This window comes from Saccopteryx leptura, chromosome 9, assembly GCF_036850995.1.
Source record: "Saccopteryx leptura isolate mSacLep1 chromosome 9, mSacLep1_pri_phased_curated, whole genome shotgun sequence".
NCBI classification, from domain to species: Eukaryota; Metazoa; Chordata; class Mammalia; order Chiroptera; family Emballonuridae; genus Saccopteryx; species Saccopteryx leptura.
Genome location: NC_089511.1, coordinates 11,063,745 through 11,091,232, shown reverse-complemented (window position 1 = coordinate 11,091,232; position 27,488 = coordinate 11,063,745). Strand labels below are relative to the sequence as shown.

General features: G+C 50.7%; 1 protein-coding gene and 1 long non-coding RNA gene across 7 annotated transcripts in view; one reads left to right on the top strand and one right to left on the bottom strand.

The window, feature by feature from the left end:
• The first annotated feature begins 686 nt into the window (after positions 1 to 686).
• SLC38A7 (solute carrier family 38 member 7) lies at positions 687 to 15,791 on the top strand. 6 transcript variants are annotated; one of them, XM_066348909.1, is made up of 12 exons: positions 687 to 719; positions 1,233 to 1,448; positions 2,852 to 3,267; positions 3,909 to 4,107; positions 4,340 to 4,484; positions 5,930 to 6,028; positions 7,008 to 7,140; positions 7,256 to 7,370; positions 9,048 to 9,195; positions 9,703 to 9,902; positions 10,904 to 10,958; positions 13,717 to 15,791. In XM_066348909.1, the coding sequence occupies exons 3-12, from the start codon at positions 3,004 to 3,006 to the stop codon at positions 13,817 to 13,819; spliced, it is 1,461 nt and encodes a 486-aa protein (XP_066205006.1). In that variant the 5' UTR covers positions 687 to 719; positions 1,233 to 1,448; positions 2,852 to 3,003; the 3' UTR covers positions 13,820 to 15,791. The 6 variants fall into 6 exon arrangements, 5 of the variants coding, with proteins under 5 accessions (XP_066205006.1, XP_066205007.1, XP_066205010.1 ...); XM_066348910.1 differs by having other exon boundaries at positions 688 to 715; XM_066348913.1 differs by having other exon boundaries at positions 701 to 711; positions 1,228 to 1,448.
• Positions 15,792 to 17,504: 1,713 nt separating this feature from the next.
• The window catches only part of LOC136381129 (uncharacterized), a 47,757-nt gene continuing 37,773 nt past the window's right edge, over positions 17,505 to 27,488 (bottom strand). Inside the window, exon 3 of the long non-coding RNA XR_010747019.1 lies at positions 17,505 to 17,850. This is a non-coding gene — a long non-coding RNA (uncharacterized lncRNA). The remainder of the gene's footprint in view (positions 17,851 to 27,488) is intronic.

The following is a 27,488-nucleotide window of genomic DNA, read 5'->3' as shown; positions in this document are numbered from 1 at the left end:
GCTCACCAGCTTAGACCCAAAGTCGCTGGCTTGAGCAAAGGGGTTACTCAGTCTGCTGAAGGCCCGCGGTCAGGGCACATATGAGAAAGCAATCAATGAACAACTAAAGTGTCGCAATGAAAAACTGATGATTGATGCTTCTCATCTCTCTCCATTCCTGTCTGTCTGTCCCTATCTATCCCTCTCTCAGACTCTCTCTCTCTGTCCCTGTAAAGAAAAAAAATAAATAAATAAAAATAAACTTTAAAAAAATCGGAATGAAGTATTAATAGGCTCCAACACGGATGAAACTTGACAACAGCTCATCCAAAATACAAAGCAGGTTGATCGTTACCAAGGGCTTGGGGGAGGGAGAAACGGGAGTGACTGCTAAAGGTTACAGGGTTTTGGAGGGGGAATAAGCGATGACTGCTGAACTTAGTCCTTATGGCAGCAAAACTAGGAATATACTAAAAACCACTCTACTGGACACTTTTCAAGGACCAATTTTATGATAAAATATATAAAGCTATTATGTTTTTAAAACTTGTAAACAGCTCAGATGCCCTTCATCACGTGATCAGTTACACAGCACATATTGTACATACCGTGAACTACTGCTACCACCGGCAGGAACTACAACTCCCAGTGTGCCCCGCGACCTGCCCTAGCGCTGGCCGTCATGTGACCGTAATTCACGTGTCTCCGCTGCCGGCTGGGGCAAGAAGCACCGTGAGTAGGTGACAGGAGGTAGAAACGGTGGAGGGTGGAAGTTTTAGGTCCCCGAGTCCTAGGTCCCCGACCGACCGCAGCAGAGCCCTGCCCACTCCCTGCAGGGGCTCCAAAGCCCGGCGTCCTCGGTCCCACGCCCGCCCTCGGTTGGCCCGTCCCTGCCCAGTTCCCACCTAGTCCTAGGCCCGAATGGAATCCCGGAGCCTCTCCCAGTTTACCTAAGCAGCCCACTCGCCTCCCTTCAGCCCTGGGGGTCGGTCCCTCTGCGGGTGCGTCCTGGGCCCCCTCCCAGTGCAGCCCGCCCCTCATATTTCTGGGACCCAGCCCCCGGCTGGGGTGGGAACCCGCTCGGGTTGGGATCTGAGGGGCCCTGCTGCAGTGATCCCGGCTCTGGCCTGAGCCCGCGGGAGCAGGCTTCTGGTTGTGACTCTGCCAGTGCCTGCTGTGACATCAGGCTAGCATCTTCCCCTCCGTGGGCCTGCCTACCTACCTGATCTGCTGCTCCCTCCCTCCCAGGACAGAGTCAGAGTCAGAAACGCCTCACTTCCCATCACTTTGCTGACCAGCACAGCAGCAGCCCAAACTCTTCGCTCTGCTGACAGCAGGGTTTTTGAGAAAAGAAGAAATTGGGGCCAGAGAAGTGAGGAGAATCCGATTGCAGATCTTTGAGGAGGAGGAGCTGCAAGGAGCTGCCCCCCCACACACACACACCCCAGCCCATCAAGTGGAAAGAGCAGGTAAGCTGGGAACTATGGAGCCGAGTAATTTGGGGGGGGGGGCTGAGAGAACTTGCGCCTCCCTGTCTGAGAGGTGAGCAGGGCCGAGGAGGTGGTCTCCCAGCTTTGGCAGCACTAGCTTTGCAGTGGGCTGTGCAAACTGACGCTGGAAGCCTGGGAGCCCAAGACTCTTACCCCGCTACTCATGCTTTGATTTTTGGCCGAGTTGCTGGCTGGGTGGCAGGTTGCACGAGAGGAAGCCCTGTGGCACCTGACTGGTCTTTCAGTAGTTGGAGCTTGCAGAGAGAGACTCCTCTGGAGCTGGTCCCTTGGGTGCACGCGTGGTGACAGATGTCTGAGAGCATCACAACACTCCTTTTCCCTCTCATGAGTGTGGCAGTCCCAGCGTTGTTGGGCCATCGTGACCAGGGGCCTCCTTTGCCATTCTAAAACCCCGGAGTGTTCAAGGCGTCAGAGGGCATGCCTCTCTGGTGGACAGTAGTTAGGTCATTCCTGTGAGAAAAGAATGAGAATAGGCCTGAATTTTGAAGGGTTTTGAAAGCTATGCAGAATTAAAAAAAAAAAAAAGAAGCCTGACCTGTGGTGGCGCAGTGGATAAAGCATCGACCTGGAATGCTGAGGTCGCTGGTTCGAAACCCTGGGCTTGCCCAGTCAAGGCACCTATGGGAGTTGATGCTTCCTGTTCCTCCCCCCTTCTCTCTCTCTCTCTCTTTCTCCCCCCTTCTCTAAAATTAATAAATAAATAAAACATAAAAGAAAAAATTTTTTTTTAAAGATTCTATTTATTGATTTGAGAGAGAGAGAAAAGAGGAGGAAAGCATCACCTGGCAGCAGTTGCTTCCTTGTATGCACCGTGACCAGGCAGGCCCAGGGGTTTGAACCAGCGACCTCAGCAGTCCAGGTTGACACCCCACCCACCACGCCATGACAGGTCAGGCAAAGCTCTGCAGAATTTAGACACTGGGCTGTAGGGAGGTATGCTGGGCTAGAATGCATTGAAATATCCACGTTTCTGAGTGCCGGCTGCTCTGGGCACTGGTGCTACGGAAACAGGCTGGAAAGGCAGACGGATCTGTTTCAAAATCCTGCTCTGCAACTTGCTAACGTGTAACGCTGGGTCAGTGATTTGATCTCTCTAAACTTTCTGACCACTGTCTTAAGGACAGAATGAGCTCAATCCATGACACTCCTGCCCCACACGGGGCCTCTCTCATGCTGACGTGTTACTACACCTCTCCTTTACGTTTGTCTTATTTACCCTACAAGTGTGGAAGTCTGAAGCAAGCAGGACTTGCCTCTGACTTTGATTTCTGTCTGCTACCCCGCGCTTTGGCACCCAGCGCAGTATTCTGCACAGAGGTGCCCAAGCTGAAATAACAGTGGTACCTGCCTTTCCCGTCTAGGCTGAGAAAAGCCAGCGCCCACTCGCCTTCTAGGAGCACGGCTCTGAACAGGCTGGTGCCTCCCACCAGCAGAAGGTGTTCCGTCAGCTGCCCGGGGGATGTGGTCGTGAGCTAGAGTCTGCAGCCCCTGCGGGAAGAAGGCTCTCGGGGCCATGGCCCATGTCAGCATCAACAGTGACCCTGGCGAGTGGGGCTCCAGCACGGACCCTGGGGAGCGGGCCCGTCTGTTGCAGAGTCCCTGTGTGGACTCGGTCCCTAAGAGTGAGGGGGAGGCCTCCCCTGGAAGCAGAGGCACCACATCCACATTTGGGGCCATCTTCATTGTAGTCAACGCCTGCCTGGGTGCAGGACTGCTCAACTTCCCGGCAGCCTTCAGCACCGCCGGGGGCGTGGCAGCCGGCGTCACCCTGCAGATGGTGAGTGTGCAGGCCCAGAGGGCAGAGGTGCAGTTTAGCCGGTGAGTCTGGCCCCTGGCAGGGGAAGCTCTGGATCTGGGATGGTCAGCGCTACCACTCGCCCCACCGTACACATGGCAGACATTACTAATCTATTCCAGCATTCTTTCCTCTCAGCCCAGGTGAGGCTTCAAAAGCCTTCCCAGCAATGAGGGAAATTTGACATCAACTGCATACTTAATAATCTTGTGGTTATGTTTAAAAAGTAGCCCCTTAGCTTTGCAAACTCCATGCTGAAATATTTACCACTGAGATGATATGAGAACTTATATTTTCTTCAAAATGACCCCGAGTGGGGGGAGGAGTGGAGGAAACAAGGTTGCCCATGAGTTGATCATTCTGAAGCTGAGCGATGAGTCCCTGGGGGTCTGTTCACCATTCTGTCTACTTTTGTGTGCCTTTGAAATTTCCCACCAAGTTTCTTTTGTCTCTAAAGAAAATCTCAACTCAGCAGCACGAAGTGAACTATTAAAATTGCCCTGCAAGATGGGGCTTATTTGCCAAGCTGGCTTGGGGCACTGGGCAGTCGATGCTGAGCAAGACCAGGCTGCCCTTGGCTGCCGGGCCTTTCCCACACCCGCCTGCCCTGCCCCTGCCTGCAGGGCATGCTGGTTTTCATCATCAGCGGCCTCGTCATCCTGGCCTACTGCTCCCAAGCCAGCAACGAGCGGACCTACCAGGAGGTGGTGTGGGCCGTGTGTGGCAAGCTGACGGGCGTGCTGTGTGAGGTGTCCATTGCCATCTATACCTTCGGCACCTGCATCACCTTCCTCATCATCATTGGGGACCAGCAGGACAAAAGTGAGGTTCCGTCAGCAGCTACCTCATCCCTCCCCTTTGGCCCTGGGGACCCCGGGGGTGGAGGATAAGGGCATGAACACCTGCCCAAGGCCTCACCTGGGCCCGGCATTCATCTGGGAACCCTTCCCCCGGCTGCTGGGCCCACTAGACAGAGGAGGTCCTGAGGGCAGCAGGGCAGGAGGGCCGCACCCTGCAGTCGCCCGGCATGACACCCTCCTTCCTCCCTGTGCAGTTATAGCTGTGCTGGCAAAGGAGCCTGAGGGGGCCGGCGGCAGCCCCTGGTACACAGACCGCAAGTTCACCATCAGCCTCACTGCCGTCCTCTTCATCCTGCCTCTTTCCATCCCCCGGGAGATCGGCTTCCAGAAATACGCCAGGTTCGGAGGCCCCACCCCACCCTGGCCCGGACGCGAGCTCTGAGCACAGGCAGCTGCAGACGCGGGGGCCGCGGGGGAGCCCTTGCTCCCCCTGGGCAGCCTCCTCACCTGGGTAGCCAGAGCGGGCAAGGCCGGCCGGCCGGGCCCACAGGGTTCCAGCACACGGCTTCCGGCTCTCAGCAGCAGGGGGCAGTGGGCCTTTGCAGCAGTGGGGTGTTCAGTCCCACTGTTCTTGTCAAGAGGGACAGATGACAATCAGGAGTGTGGAGGCAGCCTCCTGGCCTCAACCTTGGCTTTCCCGGAGAGCACGGATGTTTGCTCAGTTGGGAGTTTGAGCCTGGAAGCATCCTCCAGAGTTTTGTGGGGTTTTTTGGCAGAGAAAGAGAGAGTCAGAGAGAGGGACAGATAGAGACAGACAGACAGGAAGGGAGAGAGATGAGAAACATCAATTCTTCATTGCGGTTCCTTAGTTGTTCATTGATTGATTTCTCATATGTGCCTTCACCGGGGGGCTACAGCAGACCAAGTGACCCCTTGCTCAAGCCAGCGACCTTGGGCTCAAGCTGGTGAGCTTTGCTCAAACCTGATGAGCTCGCGCTCAAGCTGGCGATTTCGGGGTCTCGAACCTGGGTCCTCCGCATCCCAGTCCAACACTCTATCCACTGCGCCACCGCCTGGTCAGGTGCTCCATAGTTTTTTAGGACGGGAGAGGTGTGGCTTCCGGGATTGCAGTCTGAAAAGCTGTTTCCTATGACCCATAACTGTCACAGCCACATTCAGCTGTCTCCACAGCCCCCTGTGATGTTGACGTCCCAGTATTTGCACCTTCAACCCTTTTGCCTCCAGTCTCTCCTGGTTCTCAGAGGCCCTGCTTGCAGCCCCTGCCAAGTGTGGGCTGCTCTGATTAAAGCAGGAGACATGGCCTGACCTGTGGTGGCACAGTGGATAAAGCGTCAACCTGGAATTCTGAGGTCGCCGGTTCAAAACCCTGGGATTACCTGGTCAAGGCACATAGGGGAGTTGATGCTTCCTGCTCCTCCCCTCTTCTCTCTCTCTCTCTCTCTCTCTCTCTCTCCTTCTCCTCCTCCTCCTCCTCCTCCTCTCCTCTCGAAAATGAATAAAGTCTTAAAAAAGAAAAGAAAAGAAAAAAAGCAGGAGACATGCTCTGAGGCCCAGACCTCCGAGCCGTGGGCCTGCGTCAGTGCATTTCTGAATGGTCGGAAATGTCATCTGGTCCCCTGCTGGGATCCAGCTCCCTCCTAGCTGTGGCCAGTTCCTCCAAAATGTATTTTTCATGCATTTCTTGAGTCTTTGCTTGAAACAGTCTCCAACTTCATCCAGGAGACACTTGTGGTCACCAGAGCTGAGGGCAGATGCGCCGGTGGAACCCGAGGAAGGGCGGCTGGGCTGGGGGGGGGGGGGGTTGAAACCCACTCTTCCGGCAGCTTCCTGAGCGTCGTGGGCACCTGGTACGTCACTGCCATCGTCATCATCAAGTACATCTGGCCGGATAAAGAGATGACCCCAGGGGACATCCTGACCAGGTAGGTGAGGGCCCCCAAGAGATATGTGGATGGGACCCACTGCTTGGGCCCCAGAGGTGCTGGGTCAAACAGCAAAAGGCCACACAGGTGCTCTTCTCTGGGCTCTTTAGCTCATCAGCACCTGACACAGTGGTCATTGTAGGGAGGAAGCAGGGGGACCCCTCCCAGGGGTCCTGAGCTCTTTTTACAGAAGGGAAGAGTGAGAACCAGAGATGGGAGAGACTTTGCCACTAATATCCAACAAATGGGCCAGCGTGAGACTACGCCTCGGGTTGTGCAGACGACTGGGTGGAGTCGCACATTTTGCCAACTTATCTGTAGTTTCTGTATCTTCTACATAAAGATGTTTTACCATTTAAAAAGAAAAAGTTTCTGCTGAACCACGTGGTGGCACAGTGGGTAGAGCATTGACCTAGGATGCTGAGGTCCCAGGTTCAAAACCCTGAGGTTGCTGGCTTGAGCACAGGCTCATCCAGCTTGAGTGTGGGCTCACCACATGACCCTGTGTTCACGGTCTTGAGGCCTAAGGTCGCTGGCTTGAGGCCTAAGGTCACTGACTTGAGCCCAAGGTCACTGACTTGAGCAAGGAATCACTGGCTCAGCTTGAGCCCCCCAGTCAAGGCATGTATGAGAAGTAATCAATGAACAGCTAAAAAGTGGCGCAACTGCCTATTAATGCATCTCATCCCTCTCCCTGTCTGTGTGTGTCTCTCTCTCTTAAAAAACAAAACAAACAAAAAAAATTTTTAACTTTTTTTTGAAAGAAACCAAAAAAGCAAAAGCCCCAGTTTGGAGCCAGGAATTCTGAATGTTGGTCCCAGGAGGGCCTTGCAGCACCTCAGTTTCCTGACGTGTGACATGGAGAGGTGTCCTCTCCGCACCCCCAGACTTCCAGGGCTGAACGAAGAGTGGGGGCGTGGAGGTGGTTGGCGGCTGAGGGGTCTTCACAGGCAGCAGACTCTTGTGTGTCTGTCCGCAGGCCAGCGTCCTGGGCAGCCGTGTTCAATGCCATGCCCACCATCTGCTTTGGATTTCAGGTGCCAGCTGCGAGGTCCCTGTCTCCCCTTGGCGCACTCCCCACCCTGGGATGGAGCCCACAGTGCTGGCAGGATGTGGGTCCTGGGAGGAAGGACAGCGTGTGGGCGTGGGCCCCAGAACTTGCCCCTTGTCCCTGTGGTCTTTGTCCCCAAGATCCCTTCCTCACCATAACTGTGACCTTCCCGACAGTGCCACGTGAGCAGTGTGCCCATCTTCAACAGCATGCAGCAGCCCGAGGTGAAGACCTGGGGCGGCGTGGTGACGGCCGCCATGGTCATAGCCCTCGCTGTGTACATGGGCACAGGTGGGTGCTCCCTCCCTCCAAGGGCCATGCTTGGAGTGCTCCCACTTTCCCTCTTTGTCCCATGTCCTCTGGCCAGCTTTCCTGGGGATAGCCCCTGCACTCTTAGCATGTCAAAGCCTTCTGTAGGCATTGGGTTGAACTTGGGCCTCCCCTGCCCACGTGAGAGAAACAGGTTCATTCAGCAGCTCTAGGTGGGTGCCTGGGAAGAGCCAGGAACTGTTCTCAGGCGGGGTTGCCATGGAGACAGGGGGACCTGACCCCGCCCTCATGGCATTGCCAGTCTAGTTGGAGAGACATTTTTTTTTTTTTTTTGCATTTTTTTGCATTTTTCTGAAGCTGGAAACGGGGAGTGACAGTCAGACAGACTCCCGCATGCGCCCGACCGGGATCCACCCGGCACGCCCACCATGGGGCAACGCTCTGCCCACCAGGGGGCGATGCTCTGCCCCTCCTGGGCGTCGCCATGTTGCAACCAGAGCCACTCTAGCACCTGAGGCAGAGGCCACAGAGCCATCCCCAATGCCCAGGCCATCTTTGCTTCAATGGAGCCTTGGCTGCGGGAGGGGAAGAGAGAGACAGAGAGGAAGGCGTGGCGGAGGGGTAGAGAAGCAAATGGGCACTTCTCCTGTGTGTCCTGGCCGGGAATCGAACCCAGGTCCTCCGCACGCTAGGCCGACGCTCTACCGCTGAGCCAACCGGCCAGGGCCGGAGAGACATTCTTAAACAAGTTTAAAAACAAAAGAGACGCCTGACCTGTGGTGGCACAGTGGATGGGGCCTTGACCTGGAACGCTGAGGTCGCCGGTTTGAAGCCCTGGGCTTGCCTGGTCAAGGCACATATGGGAGTTAATGCTTCCTGCTCCTTCCTCCCCACCTTCTTTCTCTCTCTCTCTCTCTCTCTCCGCCCCCCTGAAATAAATAAATAAATAAATAAAAATAATTAAAAAAAAAAAAAAGAGCCTGACCAGGTGGTGGCACAGTGGATAGAGTGTCGGACTGGGATGCAGAGGACCCAGGTTCCAGACCCCGAGGTCGCCAGCTTGAGCACGGGTTCATCTGGCTTGAACAAAAAGCTCACCAGCTTGGACCCAAGGTCACTGGCTCGAGCAAGGGGTTACTTGCTCTGCTGAAAGCCCGCAGTCAAGGCACATATGAGAAAGCAATCAATGAACAACTAAGGTGTCACAATGAAAAACTAATGATTGATGCTTCTCATCTCTCTCCATTCCTGTCTGTCTGTCCCTCTCTCTGACTCTCTCTGTAAAAAAAACCCAAAGAGAGCTGGGACACTGGAACCATGTCAGCACAATAAATTCAAAGTTAAAGAAAGAAAGAATCCAGAGCGAGGGGGCTGTGCAGGAAAGGAGAGGGTGAGGGGACAGGACCTGGGGGCGGGGTTATTGTGACAGGGTCTCTAACGGGGCCTCTGGCTGGGGCCTGAGTGACATGTGGTGGCAGGAGAAGCTGGGTGGATGTTAGTGCAGAGGCTGCGACAGGTGAGAACAGGGCGCGAGGGGCCATGTGGGGAATCGAGCAGGAGGCTCAGAGCCCAGCCCAGCACCCTGTAAGCCTCCAGAGAGCTCCAGAGCTCGCCCTGGCTGCTGTCACACCCAGCAGTGGACTGTCCACCCCTCACCCTCCCAGGACAGCCCACCCAGCCCTTGTACCCTGCCCTCAGGCATCTGTGGCTTCCTGACCTTTGGAGCAGCTGTGGACCCCGATGTGCTGCTGTCCTACCCCTCCAATGACATGGCAGTGGCCGTGGCCCGCGCCTTCATCATCCTGAGCGTGCTCACCTCCTACGCCATCCTGCACTTCTGCGGGCGGTGAGCCCACCCATCTCCCCCACCCCACCAGCTGCTCCCTCAGAGCCCCCAGGCACTGTGAACATGGTCCATGGGGGGGGGGGGCTTGTATGGCCCCTGGGGCCACCAGGAGAAACTGAAGCCCTCAGGAAAGAGTTAGTGCCTTGCATGGCCCTGTAAGTACCCCCAGCCGGATCTTGGAGCCGTCTTTGTCCCAGGGTCCCCACAACATTCTGTGCGTCCTCTAAGAACCTCTAGTCCAGATCCTGTTCCGAACTCCCAGCCCTCTGGGTATCCCAGGCCCTTCCTTTCCAAGAGAATCATGGAATCCGTTCCCACTGGGGATCGCGTGCTGGGCCAGGCCGGGGCCGGCCTTCCCACTCCCCCTGGTCCGTGCCCCAGGCAGCCCCGGGGAGACTGCAGCCAGGCCTGCTGCACAGAGGACGGAACAGCTGGCTGCAGCCCACCCAGCCGGGGCTCTGGCTCCGGGAGCTGGAGGGGACCCTGAGCAGGGTGGCTCTTGCGCAGGGCGGTGCTGGAAGGCCTGTGGCTGCGCTACCAGGGCGTTCCGGTGGAGGAGGACGTGGGGCGGGAGCGGCGGCGGCGCGTGCTGCAGACTCTCGCCTGGTTCCTGCTCACCCTGCTGCTGGCGCTCTTCATCCCCGACATCGGCAAGGTCATCTCGGTCATCGGAGGCCTGGCCGCCTGCTTCATCTTTGTCTTCCCAGGTGTGGTCCGGCACCCCCACAGCACTGACTCCCTCCCAGACCCGTTCTTCACGTGCTCACGTGCTGGGGAGAGGAGCCACCAACATACTGTCACTCACCACAGGCTCAGGGTTAATTCCTGACCAAGTGTCATCTGAAGACACGTCTCCATTTTACTGAGATGTGAGGCTCAGGAGGGGGTAGCAAATCTGCCTGGATGTTAACAAACTCAGCTCATGAGTAACGGCGTTTCCCACCCCAAGTCTGTCCAGACCCACAGCCTGTATACCCTTAATCCCTTGCGCAAGTCTCTGTTGCTCCCATGTGATCAGTGATCTTGGCTAGTTCAGTCCCCAGAGGCAGTGGGATCTGGTGGCAGCACCCTGATGCAGAAGCCAGGGTCCCTAGGAACCTGTCCCATCTGCCCAGCCACGAGTGCTGCCTGGACCCAGCTCATTTCTCTTTAGGAGACCACCCTGAAAGCCCTTGCCACTTGGCCGGAGCCAGGGGGCCACATCGCTCAGCAGCGCACTGGGAAGGCCTGGGCGTGCTGGCCCTTTGGCTCTGAGTCCTGCAGGCAGCCCAAGGTGTGCCTGTCAGACACCGGCCTCTCCAGGAGAGCGGGGGCCGGGCTCCAGGCCTCTCTGGGGGGAGCGGGGGCCGGGCTCCAGGCCTCTCTGGGGGGCGCGGGGGCCGGGCTCCAGGCCTCTCCGGGGGGCGCGGGGGCCGGGCTCCAGGCCTCTCCAGGAGAGCGGGGGCCGGGCTCCAGGCCTCTCTGGGGGGCGCGGGGGCCGGGCTCCAGGCCTCTCCAGGAGAGCGGGGGCCGGGCTCCAGGCCTCTCCGGGGAGACCAAGTGCCAGGCTCCAGCAGGGGCGGGGGGGGGGGGGGGGGGGGGGGCAGGGATGGAGCATCTGGCAGAGGAAACAGGCCCTTCACCACCACCACTGCTGCCTCTTGGCAAGGGGGGAGGCTGGGTCCAAGGGAGGGGCACACCCAAGCTATCAGGCGCCCTTCCCTTCCAGGGCTGTGCCTCATTCAAGCCAAACTGTCTGAGATGGAGGAGGTCAAGCCAGCCAGGTAAGCAGGGCCCAGCCCTTGGTCCCTCAGGGGAGGCCCTGGATTTGGAGGTAGCCTGGGGGGCGGGCCTTAAAATCATAGGACTCTGAAAAACATGAGCTTTTATTTTATTTTTTTATTTTTATTTTTTTACAGAGATAGAGTCAGAGAGAGGGATAGATAGGGACAGACAGACAGGAATGGAGAGAGATGAGAAGCATCAATCATCAGTTTTTTGTTGCGACACCTTAGTTGTTCATGAAAAACATGAGCTTTTAAAATACTTTTTTATTTTTTTTTTTAATTTTTTTATTTATTCATTTTAGAGAGGAGAGGGAGAGACAGAGAGAGAGAGAGGAGAGACAGAGAGAGAAGGGGGAGGAGCTGGAAGCATCAACTCCCATATGTGCCTTGACCAGGCAAGCCCAGGGTTTTGAACCGGCGACCTCAGCATTTCCAGGTCAACGCTTTTATCCCCTGCGCCACCACAGGTCAGGCAAAATACTTTTTTAAATGGGTAACGTGCTAGTTAGGACAGTGCAAACACTCCTGAGGGACTTCAGAGAGAAAAGCGGAAGTCCCTCCCCCACAGGCCAGATGCCACCCTCCTCCATCCCCAGGTCCGCATCACCGCATGGTCTGCGCTCTGCCAGACTGTTTCTGACCCTGCGTACCTGCCTGTGTACACAAACATATACAAACACATGGGGTTTTCTATTTATTTTGTTTTTAAATAGTTTTATGCCAGACACACTTTTCTGCCTCGTGCTTTTTTTTCCCCCCACTTAACCATGTATCTTGAAGATCATTCTACATCAGCATAAGAAAACCCACCTCTTCCCTTTTTTTTTTAATTCAGTGAAGATTGGGAGGCAGAGACAGACTCCCGCATTCACCCTGACCAGGATCCACTCAGCATGCCCACTAGGGGGCGATGCTCTGCCCAGCTGGGTCATTTGCTCCATTGCAACTGGAGCCATTTTTTTAGCACCTGAGGCAGAGGCCTTGGAGCCATCCTCAGTACCCAGGGCTATCTCGCTCTAATTGAGCCATGGCTGCAGAAGAGGAGGAGGAGAGAGAGAAATGAGAAGGGGAGGGGTGGCGAAGCAGATGGGTGCTTCTCCTGTGTGCCCTGACTGGGAATCAAACCCAGGACATCTACATGCCAGGCCGATACTCTACGACTGAGCGACCCAGCCAGGGCCCCACCCCTTCCCTTTTTAATGGCTTTAGAATACTCTCTTGTATGAATGTGTCCTGAACAGGAACACTCATACATACACATCTTTGCATACCTGGTGGAAGGTCATGGTAGGATCAATTCTTAGAAGAAAATGCCACACTACAAGGCATGCTCATTTTCATTTCTGCACATGGGTTCAAATTACCCTCCAAAAAGGCAGTCCCAGCAGCAGTTAATGTTCCCCACAGCCCTGCTAGCACTGGGGATAACTGCCTTAAATTTTATTTAAATGGATGGATGTAAAATACTATATTGTTTTAATGTACACATTTCCATGAATGGTTGAGAGGTTAAGAACAGGTTACATGCTTATAAAAAATTATTGTGCAAGTAATATTCACTAAAGAAAACTTAGAAAACACAAATCTAAGGAAGAAAATAAAAATTACCCAATTAAAACCCTGTTGCCAGCCTGAGCTGGTGGTGGCGCAGTGGGTAGAGGGTTGGACTGGGACATGGAGGACTCAGGTTCGAGACCCTGAGGTCACCAGCTTGAGCACAGGCTCATCTGGTTTGAGCAAGGCTCACCAGCTTGGACCCAAGGTCGCTGGCTCAAGCAAGGGGTTACTCGGTCTGCTGTAGCCCCCCGGTCAAGGCACATATGAGAAAGCAATCAATGAATGACCAAGGAGTACAATGAAGAATCGATGCTTCTCATCTCTTTCCCTTCCTGTCTGTCTGTCCCTGTGTGTGTCTCTGTCACTAAATATAAATATATAAATATATATATAAAAATATATATATATATACACCCTGTTGCCATTTTTAATACATTTGATACGTACAGACACTTTGATACATACTTTATAAACTTGTTGCCTTTTTTTTATATACTTTTTTAATTGATTTTATAGAGGAAGGGAGAGACAGGAACACTGATCTGTTCCTGTATGTGCCCTGACCAGGGATCGAACCAGCAACCTCTGAACTTCGCGTTGACACTCTAAGCAACCAGTTATCCCACCCCGGGAGTGACCCTGTTGCTATTTTTTATACATATATACATTTATGTTTTTGATGCATATATTTGCAGATGTCTGCCTTATTTTTTAACTGTATTTTATTCACTAAATCTACTTAGCATTTGCTTTTTCTGTTGTTTATTTTATTGATTTGAGAGAGAGAGAGACAGGAACATCAGTTTGCTCTTGTCTGTGCCCTGACTGGCAGTCGAACTGGCAACCTCTGTGCTTCCAGAGGGTGCTCTAACCAACTGAGCCATCCTGCAAGGACACTTTTTTTTTTAAATGAAATGGCTCACACTCTGTGTGACCTGCTTTTCCCCAAAACATCTTTCCATCAAGAGACATGCATGCTAGTCCTGGTCCTGCCCTTGGCTTGCTGGGACCAGTCGATCCCATTAGGTCTTGGTCTCCTGATGTGTGGAATAGGGACCATACACCTGGCAGCGCACACCTTTGTATGCTGTACCCACAGAAGTGGTTTAAGTGACAATGGTAATTGTGTGTGGGGGGTGTGCCTGCAGAATCATGGGTGGGTTGATTAACCAGGCTTCTCTCTCCCTCTGCTCTACAGCTGGTGGGCGCTGGTCAGTTACGGAGTCCTCTTAGTCACTCTGGGAGCCTTCATCTTCGGCCAGACCACAGCCAACGCCATCTTTGTGGATCTGCTGGCATAAGCACTGCCTCCCAGGGAACACGTGGCCTTTGCCCTAGACCCACAAACCCATCTCAGAGCTGCAGGGCCACCCTGACTGCAGCATCACACCCCTCTACTGGCGGGATGGCACCAGGACATCCTTTCCCAGGGGCGGACCTCTGAGCAGCTCTCAGCTAGCTCCCTTCCTGCGCCCTTGTCCTGGCAGTGCCAGGGATGGTGGCAGGCGTCACAGAGGACCCTCCCCACTCCCACAGTTCTCAGCTTCTCCTTGCCAGGAAGCCATGGGTGAAGAGGGGCAGTGGGTCTCAGGAAGGACCCAGCCGGACTTGCACCTGCAGCAGGAGTGCGGGCAGAGGGCTGCCACCCTCTGTGGAGCAGCCTGTTCGGAACGGGCTGTGCTCATTACCCCAGCACTCAACACCGGCTCTGGTCTGTCAGCAGACAGCCAGCAGTGGCTCCCTCTGGGGTCTGGCAAGTTCCAAAGGTAGCGCTGAAGTCACACAGATGCCCGGAGGCGGATAAAGTCCATGCCTTGTCCACTCCTTCCTGGGCCCACAAAGAGCCTCCAGCCCTCTTTCCCATGGATAACTGGCATTCCTCAAGGCTTTGGGGCCTCACCCCGTGGCTTTCCCCAAAACTGAGGGTCCAGGCATCCCTCTTCTCCACCCACAGACATCACCAAGTCTTATGTTTACAAACAGTGCCAGCCGGCCGTGCCACAGTGCTGTGAGTCCTCTGTTAGTTCTCCCATGCGGGGAGTCTGTTTCTCTCTCAGATCCCAGATGGGCCCTTCTTTCCAGAGGCACAAAAGCGTGTGATGGAGAAGGCTAGGAACCTTTCAGACCTGTGCAGCTGGGCTGGGCAGGACCAAGGTCACCTGTCTGATACCCTCTCCTTCCAGGTGTGCCTCTCTCTGCCGTGCCCTGCCCCCCTAGCATGGCACCCAGGGACAAGCAATGCAGCTGAGTCCTTACTGGGCAGCACTGAAGGGCAGCTGTGCCAGCCTGGAAGCTTTCCTTTCAGTCTGGACCTCGTCTGCCCCTGCCCCCACATCCCCTCTTCACCCCCGTCCCATTTTCCTACGTGGCTCAATCTGCTCACACAATACTGGGGGGGGGGGGGGGGGCGCCAAGCCCTCTCCGTCAGCTTCCTCGGCTCCATGCACCCACTGGCCTTGCCTCGGGGGCCTGTTGGTCACATTGAGGTCACATCTGGACTGTGGCCCAGGCAGCATAAGGAAGGACACTATTCTCCTATTCTTTAGTTCCCTTTTGAACTCCTTGGCCACTCACTTTGGCCAACACCAGGCACCAAGTCAGGCTTCCTCTGCCTAGAACACCCAGCATTTCCCTGGCCCTCCTTCCCCAAACCTCTGTACCGCACTGTGCAGGGGGTCGGGGGTGCTGCCAGCTACCCACCACTCAGGGCAGTCAGAGCCGAGAAGCAGAGGCTGGCTGGAGGCTGGAGAAGCTTCTGCTCAGTCCCAGACGGGGTGGCCTGCCTCTCTGCACACCCTGCCCCCGGGGCCATTCCCACCCCTGCAGGCCTGCTGCACCCACCAGGCCCTGCCAGCACCCACCCCGGCAAGATAAGCAGGACCACCTGGTCAGCATAGCTGCCCAGCCTCCTGAGACTGGGATTCGGGGGTGGAAGGAGGTAAGGGCAGTCGACCTGTCAGGAGAAGGGGCTGGAAACCAGCCTCTCAGCCCAAACTCAGGAGCCCCTACCCTCCCCGCCAGGGCATTTTACTGTTTCTTTTCTACTCGGGCACATTCAGACCAGGGGAGAAGGCTCATAAAAAGGGGCTTGTGCCCTGGCTGGGTAGCTCAGTTGGTTCAAGTGTCACACCAAGGTTGCAGGTTCAATCCCCTGTCAGGGCACATATAAGAATCAACCAATGAATGCATAAATAAGTGGAACAACAAATCGATGTTTCTCTTTTACCCTTCCTCTCTAAAATCAATCAATAAAAAACAATGATTTTAAAAAGAGGGACTTTGTGCTGCTGAGCTGTGTGGCCTGGGGCGGGGGCTGGTGACAGTCCAGGCCACTGCTGACAGGAGGAAGACAGAGTAGGGTAGGGTGTGGGGGACGGTGGGGTGAGACCTTGTAGCTTTACTGTCTGTAACCCTGTCTCCGGAATGGGCACCACCATGTTCCCTTTACCAAGCTAGAGACCTGCAAGAGGTTCCTGACACCTCCATTTTTCCTCCACATCCCATGGCCCTTCCCCAACCGCTGGGGAGTCTGCATCAAGCCCGTCCTGGTGCCTCTGCCCATGCCCTCCCCTCGTCTTCGCTCCAGTGCTGTGCCCGGGCTCTGCTTACGGGACCCACCTCCAGTAGCAGGGGACGAGGGCAGAGCAAAGGCTTCACCTCAGAGAGCTGGGATGGATCTCCGCACAGCCTCCTACACTGTACAAACTCAGGGAACCGGTTCACTTCTCTGAGTCCCACTTCCTCAACTACAAAGTGGGAATGAGGGTTTCCACCTTGTACATATAGATATTATAAACCCAAGAACAGACAGAGTAATGATCTACATGTGAAGTGCCTAGAACAGGGGTCTCAAACAACTCAGCATGTGGGCCGCAGAGCAAGATCACAGCCGTTCGGCGGGCCGCACTAGGTCTACAAAAGGCAACTGTTACGCAACACTTTTCTCACTGCAGTTGAAAACAAAAAAAAATCAGTAAAACAAACACAATCGTACATGCAGTTTACTCAGTGTCACAAAACAACCAGAAACTGTAGTTCGCATCACAACTGCTGTTAACTAAGCTAATATCTAGCTAGGATGCTAGAGAAATGAAAAATACAAGTAGGCCCCTAGGCCTACTTAATTTTATCCAAAATATTTTGAACTTCGTGGATTAGTCTGCAGGCCGCACAAAATTGTTCGGCGGGCCGTGAGTTTGAGACCCCTGGCCTAGAAGGAAAACGGATCATGTCAGTCAGTTCTCTACTGGGAGGAGTGTGCCACTGCAGTTTCTTCCTTCAGTCACTAGAGGTCGCTGCTGTATACCCTCTGCTTAGGGAAGGGAGGCGCCTGAGCCTCAGAGGTGACCAGTCCTCTGAGTCACTAGGGCTCTGGGTGATTCAGCTCCAGTTTGGATTTGGGAGTTATACTGGGGCAAGACCACTCCAGATCATGACCTCCAGTCTAGTGGGGGAATATGACCAATCAAATAATCATAGACACTAATAGTGTAGGTACACGTGCTAAATGTAGAGTAGCTAGTGTAAATCCAGATTTGGTGATAATTCAAATAAACTGCTATGATATAATGAAAAATATTAAGAGAGGTAGGAAGGGGGGAGCCCCCTTCCAAGTTGCTAGACTTAGATTCACAACCACTCAATAAAGCCAATCAGATCTTCAACAAAATAAAAATTTCAGTAGGCCTGACCAGGTGGTGGTGCAGTGGATAGAGCATTGGACTGGGATGTGGAAGGATCCAGGTTCGAGACTCCGAAGTCACCAGCTTGAGCGCGGGCTCATCTGACTCGAGCAAGGGGTTACTCGGTCTGCTGAAGGCCCGCGTTCAAGGCACATATGAGAAAGCAATCAATGAACAACTAAGGTGTCGCAACAAAAAACTGATGGTTGATGCTTCTCATTTCTCTCCATTCCTGTCTGTCTGTCCCTGTCTATACCTCTCTCTGACTCTCTCTGTCAATGTAAAAAAAAAAAAAAGCCTGACCGGGTGGTGGCGCAGTGAATGGAGCGTCAGACTGGGATGCAGAAGACCCAGGTTCGAGACCCCGAGGTTGCCAGCTTGAGTGCAGGTTCATTTGGTTTGAGCAAAGCTCACCAGCTTGGACCCAAGGTCACTGGCTCCAGCAAGGGGTTACTCCATCTGCTGAAGGCCCCATGGTCAAGGCATATATGAGAAAGCAATCAATGAACAACTAAGGTGTCGCAACAAAAAACTGATGGCTTCCCCACTGCGGAGACCTTGGCAGCCGCACCTTCTGGGTGGTGTAGCTACAGGATGAAGGAGGTCCACCAGCTCACAACAACCGGCGGAGATGTGTAAAGAAACTGGACCTGCAGGGTGTAAATGGACAGTGTTGTCACATCCAACCATTGTATTGCTTGACCTGGATGCGTGAGCAGCTCACAGGTCTCACATCTCCAGCCAGAACACCACCTGCTAGTGTGGGTGAGTCACTCCAGCTGGTGGCCTGATGGCCATCTCCCCAGCAGCTGAGCATATCGCCCCGGCCAGAGCTCCAGGCACAGACTGAAAGCCCATAAACAGCACAGAACTCTGCAGTGGCCACGCCCACTTCCTCAGGAGGTTTTGACATCTAATCTGCCAATATTTCTGAATAGGATAATAGCTGGCCATGCCTTGCCGATTTGGCCAGAGTTGGAGCAAAATTCTCAATCATTTATGTGTAATCTTTCACAAATATCACTGCTTGCACCTACAGGCAGAAGTGAGCAGTGTAAAGACTAAGAAGGCAAATACTACAGATTATCCCCCCCCTCAATTTTTAGAAGATTTTAAAGTTAATATCTAATAGTAGCAATCATTCAAGTGTCCCTTTAATTTAGAAAGTTCTTTTACATTCTCTCAATTGACCCTCACAAAAGCCCTATAAGGCATGAAGAAACTATTATTATTAATTTGACACATGAGTAACCTGCAAATCACAGAAGTTAGGTGATCTGCCTAAGGCCACACACATGCTGGACTAGAGACCAGATATATACCATGTTTCCCTATGTATAAGACGCACCTTTTCCCCAAAAATTTGGGGTCTAAGGGCTGGGTGTGTCTCATACAGTGGTTGTGGCATTCCAAATGTCACAGATAGAACTGAGGACAAGGCAATATATGTGATTCGTCATCAGACACAGATGAGGACAAACTAATGGATGGGAGTTTTGACACTGATGAGGAGTTGTATAAATTAAAAAAAAAAGCCTAACCTGTGGTGGCGCAGTGGATAAAGCGTCGACCTGGAAATGCTGAGGTCGCCGGTTCGAAACCCTGGGCTTGCCTGGCCAAGGCACATATGGGAGTTGATGCTTCCAGCTCCTCCCCCCTTCTCTCTCTCTGTCTCTCCTCTCTCTCTCTCTCTCTCTCTGTGTGTCTCTCCCTCTCCTCTCTAAAATGAATAAATAAAAATTAAAAAATATATATATCACCTGGGCAACAGCCTCCACGTGGGCAGCGCCATTTAAAAAAAAAACAAAAACAAAAAAAAAACTGATGATTGATGCTTCTCATCTCTCTCTGTTCTTGTCTGTCTGTCCCTATCTATCTCTCTCTCTCTCTCTGTAAAAAAATAAATAAATAAAAATATATAAAAATAAAAAGGAAAAAGTTTGTTTAAAAACATTTTTTTTTCAGTAGGTGTGGAGGAAGATCAGACAGTGGAGCCAGGAAGAAGGCAGACACCTGTCCTCCAAACACTGTTTCCTTGGGGGTGGGGGGTGCAGAAGAGGGCTGGCAAGCACTGGACCCATCCGTTTGGTCATTTTTCCATTAAAAATGAAATTGAGTCTGGCCTGTGGTGGATAGAGTGTCAACCATGAGCACTGAGGTTACCATTTAGAAACCCCGGGCTTGGCCAGTCAAGGCACCCATAACAAGCCATCAATCAATGAACAACTAAAGTAAAGCAACTATGAGTTGATACTTCTTGCTCCCTTTCCCTCTCCTCTCTGTAAAATCAATAAATAAAAATCTTTAAAATTGAATATATATATATATATATATATATATATATATATATATATATATATGAAATTGATGTGTCTCCACTCCATGTAAACACATGAAAATGCTCACTCCAGCCTAACACCAGGCTGGAAAGTCATCACCTCTTAGGTCTGTAAGATAAGTCAGATAACAGCCCCCAAAATTAGGAAGAGCGACAAAGAATAAAGCGGAAACTCCCGAGCGGAAACCTCCTTGGGAAGCAGTGGGTACAGGAAACCTGAACTGCAGTTGAATTGCTGCAGGGTCAGCGCCGAAATGTGGCAGAGATAAAAGCTGCAGGCACCCCCTTCATCGGCATTAGTAAGGTGAGCAATCGTCCTCCTTTAGGGAGGACAGTCCTTCTTTTGTAAGTTCCGTCCTCCCTCGGAAAGTGTCCTACATGTCCTCCTTTTTTGATATTGGAAGACTGATCTGTAAATATATCTGTATTCAATTGATGCAGAGTCGAGCCACTATGTGTGATGTGACGTATTTGTATTTTCTTACAATTATTATTAAAAATTAATAGGCATGTAAGCATAATTACAATATAAAATATTACAAATGTTTTTATTATGCATTTATCATATTATAGGGTATTACTGTTGCAATGAATAAAATATTTCTTTTATTTACAATATTGTTTTCTTCAATTTATTTTTGACCTCCTTTTCATTGTAAAAAAGTTGGTCACCTTAGCATTAGCCGCTGTCGTGCATCAGCTCCCGGAGCTCCATCAGGTGAACAGAATAATCCCCTACACGCTTCCAGTAGGGAGGATAAACGGAACCGCTCTGAAAAGTGCCAGAATTCTGTTCTTAACAAGCTCTGCCCTCAGGAGAACTCCAACTTTAACCAGAGCCTAACAAGCTTGGAGCACTATCAGAGCCTAACTGACCCAGGCAAGGGGAAATGCCCAACTCCAGCCAACCCTAGCCACCTGATGGGAGTGGAGGGGGATCTGAAAGCATCTGTGAAGTTCACAGCACAGAAGCACACCGGCTCGGAAAGACTGACCTGACCACAGGACTGTAGAACACTGCCCCACACCCTACACCTTGCCACCACATTGCTGAAGGCACAGCAGTTCCTTTTGCCCAATGCATTATGTCCAGGCATCAACAAAACATTGCAAGAGGCCCTGGCCAGTTGGCTCAGCAGTAGAGTGTCAGCCTGGCGTGTGGAAGTCTTGAGTTTGATTCCTAGTCAGGGCACACAGGAGAAGCAACCTTCCTCTCTACCACTCACTCCCCTTTCTCCTGCTCTCTCTCGCTCTTTCTTTCTCTCCCCCTCCTGCAACCATGGCTCATTTGAGCAAGCTGGCCCTGGGCACTGAGGATGGCACCATGGCTTCGCCTCAGGCGTTAAAATAGCTCGGTTGTCAAGCAACACAGCAACAGCCCCAGATGGGCAGAGCTTTGCCCCCTAGTGGGCTTGCCAGGTGGATCCTGGTTGAGTGCATGCGGGTGTCTGTCTCTCTGCCTCCCTGCCTCTCTCTCTTTTTTTTTCCCCCTGCCTCTCACTTAATAATACAAAAAAGAAAAAAATTAAAAGGGGTGAAATGAGAAGGGGGGGGAAAAAAGAAAAAAATTGCAAGATGTACTAAAAGGAAACTTTGCAGGAGTCCCCAAACTTTTTACACAGGGGGCCAGCTCACTGTCCCTCAGACCGTTGGAGGGCCGCCACACACAGTGCTCCTCTCACTGACCACCAATGAAAGAGGTACCCCTTCCAGAAGTGCGGTGGGGGCTGGATAAATGGCCTCAGGGGGCCGCATGCGGCCCGCGGGCCATAGTTTGGGGACGCCTGGTTTAGGGACAGAGCTAGACTTTTGGCAGAGATGTTGGAATTATCAGACCAGAAATTTAAAACACCTGCGGTCATGTAAAAACAGATGAGCAATGTAACCAGAGAGGGGGAAATTCTAAAAAAGAATTTTTTTAAAATGCTAGAGATTAAAACAAAGAATAAAAAACCAGCCTGACCTGTGATGGCAGTGGACAGAGCATTGACCCGGAATGCTGAGGTTTCCAGTTCAAAACCCTTGGCTTGCATGACCAGGCGGTGGCACAGTGGATAGAGCATCAGACTGAGATGCAGAGGACCCAGGTTGGAGGCCCCAAGGTCACCAGCTTGAGCGCGGGCTCATCTGGTTTGATCAAGGTTCTCCAGCTTGAGTACAAGATCACTGCCTTGAGCAAGGGGTCACTTGGTCTGCTGTAGCCCCCTGGTCAAGGCACATATGAAAAAGCAATCAATGAACAACTAAGGTGTCGCAACGAAGAATTGATGCTTTTCATCTCTCTTCCTTCCTGTCTGTCTGGCCCTATCTGTCCCTCTCTCTGTCTCTGTCACAAAAGACAAACAAACAAACAAAAAACCTTGGGCTTGCCTGGTCAAGGTACATGTGGGAGGTGATGCTTCCTGTTCCTCCCTCCCTTCTTTCTCTCTCTTTCTTTCTCTCCCTCTCTCTCTCTTCTCTCTAAAATGAATAAATAAAAATATCTTTAAAAAAAACAATAAACAAACCACTGTTAGATGAAAAATGCCTCTTTGATGGGTGTCCTGGGTGCAGCTAAGGCAAGGACCTGAGCTTCAGGGCGTCTCAACAGACACCTCCAAAACCAAAAGGCAAACAGAGAAAAAAGAAGAAAAAGAATTGAAAAGAGTCCAAGAACTGTGGGACAACTGCTAAAAGGGTAACATATGCATAGTGAGAATACCAGAAGAGAAAAAGGAAACAAAGTATATTTGAAACAATAATGAATGAAAATTTCCCCCAAATTAATGTCAGGCACCAGACTGCAAATTCAGGAAGCTCAGAGAAAACCAAGCAGTATAGCCTGACCAGGCTGTGGCACAGTGGATAGAGTGTCGGACTGGGATGCAGAAGACCCAGGTTTGAGACCCCGAGATTGCCACCTTGAGTGCGGGCTCATCTGGCTTGAGCAAAGCTCACCAGCTTGGACCCAAGGTTGCTGGCTCGAGCAAGGGGTTACTCGGTTTGGTGAAGGCCCACGGTCAAGGCACATATGAGAAAGCAATCAATGAACAACTAAGGTGTCGCAACGAAAAACTAATTATTGATGCTTCTCATCTCTCCATACCTGTCTGTCTGTCCCTGTCTATCTTTCTCTCTGATTCTCTGTAAAAAAAAAAAAAAAAAAATTTAATTATTTAAATAAAAATAAAAAAGTTCTTCAGCCCTGGCCAGATGGCTGTGTTGGTTAATGCATCGTCCCAAAGCACAGAGGTTGCCGGTTTGATCCCCAGTCAGGGTACATACAGTAACAGATTGATGTTCCTCTCTCTCTTTCTCTCTCTCTCTCTCTCTCTCTCTCTCTCTCTCTCCCTTCTTTGCTCTCTGAAAAAAATTAATAAAATAAAAATCTTAAAAATTGTTTAAGTTCTGCCTGACCAGGCAGTGGCGCAGTGGATAGAGCATCGGACTGGGATGCAGAGGACCCAGGTTCGAGACCCCGAGGTTGCCAGCTTGAGCGCGGGCTCATCTGGTTTGAGCAAAAGCTCACCAGCTTGGACCCAAGGTCACTGGCTCAAGCAAGGGGTCACTCGGTCTGCTGAGGGCCATGGTCAAGGCACATATGAGAAAGCAATCAATGAACAACTAAGGTGTTGCAACGCGCAACGAAAAACTAATGATTGATGCTTCTCATCTCTCCATTCCTGTCTGTCTGTCTCTGTCTATCCCTCTCTCTGACTCTCTCTCTGTCTCTGAAAAAAAAGAAAAGAAAAAAATTGTTTAAGTTCTTTAGAGAGAATAAAAATGAAACAAATAAGATACCACAATTATAAAACAAGAAAAGAATGCTTTGAAAATAAAATAAAAACTATAACCTAAATATTAAAAGTATGATAGCCAAATTAAAAATATATTTAAAGAAGAGTTGAGCCTGACCAGACAGTGGCGCGGTGGATACAGCATCGGAGTGGGATACAGAGGACCCAGGTTTGAAACCCTGAGGTTGCCAGCTTGAGCATGGGCTCACCCAGCTTGAGCACAGGCTCACCAGCTTGAGAGTGGGATCATAGACATGACTCCATGATCACTGGCTTGAGCCCAAGGTAACTGGCTTGAGCAAGGGGTCACTTGCTCTGCTGTAGCCTCCCCCACTGTCCCCCGGTCAAGGCACATATGAGAAAGCAAATCAATGAACGACCAAGGTGCTACAACAAAGAACTGATGCTTCTCAGCTCTCTCCCTTCCTGTCTGTCCTTATCTGTCCCTCTCTCTGTCTTGCTCTCTGTCTCTGTCACACACAAAAAGAGAAGACTTGAAAAGTTAAGAAGCTTTCCCAGAAAGCAGAACAAAAAGACTAAAGAGATGGACAAGAAGAGATAAGAAAATCAGAGTTTCAACTCAGGTCCAACATCTGTCTAACAGAAATTCTAGAAATAGAGAACAGAGAAAAAGGTGGGGTTGGTGTGCAGCGGAGGAGGAAAGAAAGGGGATCTTATCAAAGAAATAACTCAAGGAAAGTTCCCAGACTGAAAGAGATGAGTCTCTGTGGGAGACTGCAAGTTGGCAAAGCCCCTGCAGTTCGACACTTAGCAAAAGGCTAAGTTCTTCCCCTTACACCTCCATATTGGCTATGAAGCTGAGTATTTGTGCTCATCCCAACTCCCCACCTCACTTGCTTAGTGAAATTGCTAAAGACTAAGTTTTTCTCCACACCTCCATGTTAACTGTGATGCTGGATTGTCTCTACTCTTCCCATCGACCATGTCCCTTGGAAAGACTGGAGGCAATTTTCTTTCTATCCTTTTTTTTGTAAAGTTAAGATGTTATATATGGTGGGGGTTTTCTGTACTTGGGAGAATTCTTGGGTTGCCTTGGAAATGTGATTTTGTTTTAATGATTTCTTTGATTTGTTAATTACTTCACTTTGCCCTATATATAAAGCAGGTAGGGGGTGGAGACTCGCAAAGAGTCCTCCAGAGCCCATCCTTTTTTCCCTTTAAGCTTATTTTCTTAATTCCATACACCGTTCCCACTCAGGACCAGGAATTACTAGCTGAGCTGGTTCGCAGCAAGTCTCTATACTTGGGCCAGTAAATTGAATTTTAAGAGCTGCACACTGGGAAATAAAATCTTTAAGGTTTTCTGAAATGGCCTGGGTGGGCGGTGGCGCAGTGGATAGAGTGTCAGACTGGGATGCAGAGGACCCAGGTTCGAGACCCCGAGGTCGCCAGCTTGAGCACGGGCTCATCTGGTTTGAGCAAAAGCCCACCAGCTTGAACCCAAGGTCGCTGGCTCCAGCAAGGGGCTACTCAGTCTGCTGAAAACCCGCGGTCAAGGCACATATGAGAAAGCAATCAAAGAACAACTAAGGTGTTGCAACGCACAATGAAAAACTAATGATTGATGCTTCTCATCTCTCTCCGTTCCTGTCTGTCTGTCCCTGTCTATCCCTCTCTCTGACTCACTCTTTGTCTCTGTAAAAAAAAAAAAAAAAAGATTTTCTGAAATGGTGGGGGTGCAGGAAGGGCATACCTCTGAGCATCACTGCAAACTAGATGATAACAATGCCTTCATAATAGTAAGTGAAAATTTTCCACCTCAATTTCAGTATTCAACTAAACGGTCAATCAAGTGTGAGGCTAAAATAGAAATATTTCCAAGTAAGCAAGGGGTAAATAAATGTGTATCCTATGCAATCTTTCTTAGAAAGTCACTGAAGAATACATTTCAGTCTGACCCGGCAGTGGCACAGTGGATAGAACATTGGACTGGGATGCGGAGGACCCAGGTTCGAGACCCCGAGGTCGCCAGATTGAGCGCTGGCTCATCTGGTTTGAGCAAAGCTCACCAGCTTGGACCCAAGGTCACTGGCTTGAGCAAGGGTTTACTCAGTCTGCTGTAGCCCCACGGTCAAGGCACATATGAGAAATCAATCAATGAACAGCTAAAGTGCCGCAACGAAAAACTGATGATTGATGCTTCTCATCTCTCTCCATTCCTGTCTGTCTGTCCCTATCTATCCCTCTCTCTGTAAACAAAGAAAGAAAAGAATACACCTCAGTAAAACAGAGCCATAAAAGAAGAAAGCAAAAGGCAAAGCATCCAGGAAAAAAAGAATCAACCAATGAATGCATAAATAATCATGACCTGGGCAGACGGATCCAGATGGCGGGCAGCTGGGCAGCTGATCAGAAAGTGGCCATTCGTTTGGAGCATGAATCAGAGAGAGAGCTAAAGAAGAAAGTTCTCCAGAGGAAAAATGAAAGTAGGAGGTTATCTCATTTGTCTCTAAGCCATTGGAATCATTCCCTGTAGGAGCATTTGAATAAGTACAGATATAACAAAGCAAATAGGAAAATGTAGCCATTATTAATGACAGGAGAAAGAAAAAAAGTTCTACAGAAAAAGAAATGCCATCATAGCAAACTTAGCACAGCAGTGAACAATACTGACATACTTATAATAAAGTACATGATTATTTAACCCGAAAGTTTCTATTGGGACATAACCTCATTTTTAAAGGGAAGAAAGAACTTCAGATGCAAGTGTACAAAAGCTAAATCATTAGTCAATAATTACTGCATTTAAGTCAAGAAGTAGCATTATGAGCAAATTATTTGAAAATACTGACTTTTGAGAAGCAATCAATGGGTTCCCAACTAAGTGAAACAATGAGTTGATGCTTCTGTCTGTCTGTCTGTCTGTCTCAAATTAATAGAAAAAATTAATAAATAAAATAAAATACTGACTCTGACCAGGTAGCTCAGTTGATTAGAGCATCATCCCAAGATACGCCAAGATTGCAGGTTCCATCCCTAGTCACATACAAGAATCAACTAATGATCCTGACCAGATGGTGGTGCAGTGGATAGAGCATTGGACTGGGATGCAGAGGACCCAGGTTTGAAACCCCATCACTGGCTCAATTGGCTTGAGTGCAGTCTCATCAGCTTGAGTGCAGGGTCACTGGCTTAAGCATGGGATCATAGACATGACCCTATGGTTGCTGGCTTGAGCCCAAGGTCACTGCTTAAGCAAGAGTTCACTCACTCTGCTGTAGCGCCCTAGTCAAAGCACATATGAGAAAGCAATCAACGAACAACTGAGACTGAGGAGCTGCAACAAAGAACTGATGCTTCGCCTGACCTGTGGTGGCGCAGTGGGATAAAGCATCGACCTGGAACACTGAGGTTGCTGGTTTGAAACCTTGGGCTTGCCTGGTCAAGGCACATATGGGAGTTGATGCTTCCTGCTCCTCCCTCCTTCTCTCTCTCTAAAAAAAAATCCATAAATAAAATTTTAAAAAATCTTAAAAAAAAAAAAGAACTGATGCTTATCACCACTCTCCCTTTCTGTCTGTCTGTCCCTATCTGTACCTCTCTGTCTCTCTCTCTGTCACAAAAAAAAAAAGAATCAACTGCCTGACCTGTGGTGGCGCAGTGGATAAAGTGTCAACTTGGAAACGCTGAGGTTGCCGGTTCAAAACCCTGGGCTTGCCTGGTCAAGGCACATATGGGAGTTGATGTTTCCTGTTCCTCTCTCTCCCCCCCCCCTCTATAATGAATAAATAAAATCTTAAAAAAATAAAAAAGAATCAACCAATGAATGCATAAATAAGTAGAATAACAAATTGATGTTCCTCTCTCTCTCTCTCTCTCTCTCTCTAAAATCAGTACATAAAATAAATAAAAATTAAAAGAAAAAGATAAACTACTGAGATAAATACCAACATGTTGTTGTGAGTCAGGGGCGCAGAGAGAGAGATCAGCAGACGAAATCATCAAGGACTAGCAAAGGACCACCGCTCACTCAGGCAAATGGCCCCAAGTTCACACTGTGTCCTATTTTTATTCACAAAATTTCAAAAAGCCTGTTTACTGAGAAATTGGCATAACTTTTACTTAAAGATACATGGAGTACACCTGCATGATAGCTTAATAACAATATAATATCAAAAGGCATTAATTGCTATTGCTTCTATGGTTCCCACAA

Bases quoted from the DNA above. Each gene is read 5' to 3' on its own strand.
- SLC38A7 (XM_066348909.1), top strand. From the start codon at position 3,004: ATGGCCCATGTCAGCATCAACAGTGACCCTGGCGAGTGGGGCTCCAGC. The intron at 9,196-9,702 runs GTGAGCCCACCC...GCTCTTGCGCAG, and splicing joins ATCCTGCACTTCTGCGGGCG to GGCGGTGCTGGAAGGCCTGT. The intron at 10,959-13,716 runs GTAAGCAGGGCC...TCTGCTCTACAG, and splicing joins GAGGAGGTCAAGCCAGCCAG to CTGGTGGGCGCTGGTCAGTT.